The sequence below is a fragment of the Lolium perenne genome, chromosome 6 (assembly GCF_019359855.2).
Source record: "Lolium perenne isolate Kyuss_39 chromosome 6, Kyuss_2.0, whole genome shotgun sequence".
Lineage (NCBI taxonomy): Eukaryota > Viridiplantae > Streptophyta > Magnoliopsida > Poales > Poaceae > Lolium > Lolium perenne.
Window position 1 is genome coordinate 257,539,675 of NC_067249.2, and position 4,102 is coordinate 257,543,776.

A 4,102-nucleotide genomic window follows, 5' to 3' on the forward strand; every position below is an offset into this window, starting at 1 on the left:
TGATCAAATGAACCGAACGGGGAGAAAATAAGCAAATATTATGTGATGTTTAGGTAATTATTGGCATAAATAAGCAACAAACGGTATTAGGTACGGAATACTACTACTCATAATAGGCAGAATTGAGCAATTATCATGTTTTTTAGGCAACGATCTAATACGATATCTGGTGGGTCAATGCTAGGCCCATGGAACGCCGGAGCGTATCCGTCAGCGAGCACGTCCTTCAGCTCCCCGATGATACTCTCGCCGGCGCAAGAAGAACCAGGCCGCCGTCGAGCAGCAGTGCCAGGAGTTCCTCGCCGTCCGCGCTCCTCCAGATCAATTTGTGCGTTCCCCAATTTACGGCGTGAAGGTCGCCTTCTCCGACTCTGGTACCGGGCCGCCGCGAGCTGATCTCCTCCTCAGCCTGCTTGCCCAGGCCGTCCTCCTCTACTCCCTCGGCTCGGCTCCGCGGTGTCCCAGGAGCTCCCAGGAGGAGACATCTCGGGCACGCGAGGTGCAGCTAGAGACCTGGTGTTCGCAGGGGATGGAGTCGGGGGGACCTCCCGGCGGCGGGGGTGGAGGCAGGTCCGTTCAGGAAGCGCGGGGTGGAGGCCATGGCTGGAGCGGGGCGGGAGGAAGTCGCCGGCGGGATCCTGTCGCCGAGCTCGTGCGGTGGCATGTGGGAGACGGGGAAACAGGCCGGCTGCCGGCGTGCGCTCGAGGGGAAGTCGAAGACGAGGGCGCACGTGCTAGGGGAGGACGGCGGCGAGTGCTAGTGGCCGGGGCGGCGCGCTGGCCGAATCGGGATGGGGAAGACAAGGCGAGTGTGGTAGCTAGAAAGTAGGGTTCCTTTCCACTTTTATATTGTTGGGACAGGAACTTTCCTTTTACGGTGGTGCGCCAGAGACTACCGACGGGCGGGCGTCCGCCCGCTAGACGCGTCCTTGTATTATGCACCCACATGTGATTCTCAAATCCTCGTTAGCGCAACTGACCTGGCAAACGACGGCGAGAGTTGAAGGGTTCTTGTACCACCAAGAACAGCACATTTATATACACGAAGTCGTCCAGGACTTTGCGTGCCGCTGCAAGTGGGTCCGGCCAGCTCACATGCAGTGCTACGTTGTACGGTGAGGAGCGGGCCCACCTCCGGTGATGCCTAGCTGGCCGGCCATGGAGTGGACATGGTCGCGCCAGCCTTGTCTTTGCTCTCCTCTATATACACCGTACGTCGTCTTCGCCGCCCGTTCGTGGTCGACTCTTTGGAGTGGTGCGTGTGTAGGTGGGGGGACATGGCCGGACGCGACCACCGCAGGAACGTGTCGTCGTTGTCGGCCGGGCGGCATGAGCGGCGATCGGCGGGGCCGAGCCCCTTGTGGTCGCAGCAGCTTCCCGCCGGCAGCGGCAGCGGCAGGGCCAAGTCCCTGTTTCGGTCCATCGGCGTCTGGTTCAGCTCGCTCCCCACGTCGTCCTCCAAGAAGAAGAAGATGTCCAAGGCGGCACTGCCGGCGCCGGACGACGCGATCAAGAAGCCACCTTGTAAGTCAAGTCTTCCGGCCCCCTTCCTTGTTGATGAGTTGATCTTCTCCTTCTTGTTGTCAGCTCGTCGTGTTCCGTTGATTAATCATCGCCTTGTGCGTGCTGCTGCTGTAGCATTCGGCCACGGTACCGGGCGGCCGTCGTTGCTCCGGGGAGCAGGAGGGCTGTACAGCAACACCAGCGGGAGGGGGAGCGTGGGCGCGGGGCAGCAGTTCCAGAGCTCGGTTTTCACCATGGACGAGATCCTCAAGGCGACGGACAACTTCTCCCCGGCGCTCAAGATCGGGCAGGGCGGGTTCGGCGCCGTGTACAAGGGCGTCCTCCCCGACGGCACGGTGGTGGCCGTGAAGCGCGCCCGCACCAAGAGCCCGCACGTGGACGTGGAGTTCCGCAGCGAGGTGAAGATCATGGCGCGCGTGGAGCACCAGAGCCTGGTCCGCTTCTACGGCTACCTGGAGCACGGCGACGAGCGGGTCGTCGTCATCGAGCACGTCCCCGGCGGCACCCTCCGCGAGCACCTCGACCGGTGCCACGGCCGGTTCCTGGAGCTCGGCGCGCGGCTGGACATCGCCATCGATGTCGCCCACGGGGTCACGTACCTGCACATGTACTCCGACCACCCCATCATCCACCGCGACATCAAGTCCTCCAACATCCTCCTCACCGCCTCGCTGCGCGCCAAGGTGGCCGACTTCGGCTTCGCGCGCCTCGGCGCCGGCTTCGGCTCCGGCGGCGACTCCAACGGCGGCGGCGGGGCCGGAGGGGCGAGGCCGCACGTGACGACGCAGGTGAAGGGCACGGCGGGGTACCTGGACCCGGAGTACCTCAAGACGTGCCAGCTGACGGACCGGAGCGACGTCTACTCCTTCGGGGTGCTGCTGGTGGAGCTGGTGTCCGGGCGGCGGCCCATCGAGGCGAAGCGGGACATGCAGGAGCGGCTGACGGCGCGGTGGGCGATGCGGCGGCTGGTGGAGGGGCGGGCGGCGGAGGAGGTGCTGGACCCGTGCCTGCTGCGGACGGCCGCGGCGGGGTGCGCGGCGGAGGCGGTGCTGGAGCTGGCGTTCCGGTGCATGGGCCCCGTCAGGGACGAGCGGCCGAGCATGGACGACTGCTGCCGCGCGCTCTGGGCCGTCAGGAAGACGTACAGGGACATGGTGGCCACCACCATGGGCGCCTACGACGCCTTCTCCGACCGGGCAAGCTCGTCCAGCGCCAGCACCGGCACCGGCGAGCTCTGCAGGGTGTGATTTTTGATTTGGTCTTTTGTCGGGTAACGCGTCCACGTACGTACCTATGTAGTACGATGCTAACCGGTTGGATTTGATTGTAAATATTTCGTCGTGAGAAGTGAGAGCACGCAAGGCAACGCAAATGGTGAACTAGCCTCGCTTACAAGTTACAACGCGTTACACCGCGCATAACACTCGAGAAACGTCACAAAAGGAGTAGTAACATCCTAGACTTTGAACAGGTGTAGGTTACCCAAATCGAATCCTGAACTTTTAATCTCAGAAGCTGGCACTCCAAATTATTAAATATAGGTCTATTTTTTGACACCTTTAGGGTTGGGGAATTTTCTACGGTGTAAATTTCTAGGGGGTTTACACTATTGTGAGTTTTGGGGATCTATGGAAACACACGCCAAATTCTATATATATGTGAAAAGAGGGACACTGCAGAGTCTCAAAGAAAATACATCAAGGATGTGAAAAAAAAAGACACAGAGACCTATACAAAAATGGAAATCAGCCAGTCAATAAGGGGTTGAACAAGAACCGCCTTCACTTTGTATCCGTGAAGAAGATCACTCTGAAAACCAAATCTCCAACAGTTGCCACTTGCTGGCATAGATCTCACAAGCCACAATATCCATAAAACAAGGACATTGAAAGGCAGACTGAGCCAAATCAATTCTGTAAGAAAGAGGAAGTGTACATTCCCACTGAATATTAATGGAGCTCCAACACTCTAAGGCAAACGCACACTCAAAAAATACATGGCCCTTTGTTTCAAGAAGAATATCAGAGCAGAGAGAGCATTCTGGTCCAGTCTCCACATGTCAATGTTTGCGCAACATGATATCTCTAGTGTTAAGCCGGTTAATCATGAGCAACCAAAGAAAAACCTGGAGCCTGGGTAGTGATTAAGATTTCCAAATAACATTGAGAGCCATGTCTTGGGAACTTGTTCAAAAAGAAACCTCTAATATTGAGAACCAACAGGTGGTTGGGTGGTTAGGAGGGTAGTGGCACCCACAGCTCACCAGAGCTCAAACCCTAAGTTTGACACTTTGTTGTATCATTAAAGGCAGAATATTCTTCACTGGGAGACGACGTTCTCATCGACGGCGAGGCGTCTGTGATGACTTCGTCAATCTCAAGACCCGTCGATGAAGTTTCTTGAACGCAGTCTCTCGAAGGTGCTCATAGGGATAGGGTATGTGTACGTGCGTTCATAGGGATGAGTGTATGCATGTATGTGAGCGTCTACTGTGTTCGCAAAATTGGATGACATGTATTTCTCTCCCCAATGGAAATTCCTCTAGTCAATAGTTGTGTCTTCGGTGTGAGTTGCTTCA

The 4,102-nt window shown here is 57.4% G+C and overlaps 1 protein-coding gene across 1 annotated transcript; it reads left to right on the forward strand.

Annotated features, from left to right (window-relative positions):
• Positions 1–934: 934 nt before the first annotated feature.
• On the forward strand, positions 935–2,907 carry LOC127305300 (calmodulin-binding receptor-like cytoplasmic kinase 2). Its single transcript, XM_051335707.2, has 2 exons — positions 935–1,524; positions 1,639–2,907. The coding sequence occupies exons 1-2, from the start codon at positions 1,170–1,172 to the stop codon at positions 2,769–2,771; spliced, it is 1,488 nt and encodes a 495-aa protein (XP_051191667.1). The 5' UTR covers positions 935–1,169; the 3' UTR covers positions 2,772–2,907.
• Positions 2,908–4,102: the final 1,195 nt, after the last annotated feature.

What these genes read in the sequence shown, in the direction of transcription:
- LOC127305300 (XM_051335707.2), top strand. Translation starts at nt 1,170, where the DNA reads ATGGTCGCGCCAGCCTTGTCTTTGCTCTCCTCTATATACACCGTACGT. An exon ending in CGCGATCAAGAAGCCACCTT is followed by an intron (nt 1,525 to 1,638) that starts GTAAGTCAAGTC and finishes CTGCTGCTGTAG; the next exon opens with CATTCGGCCACGGTACCGGG.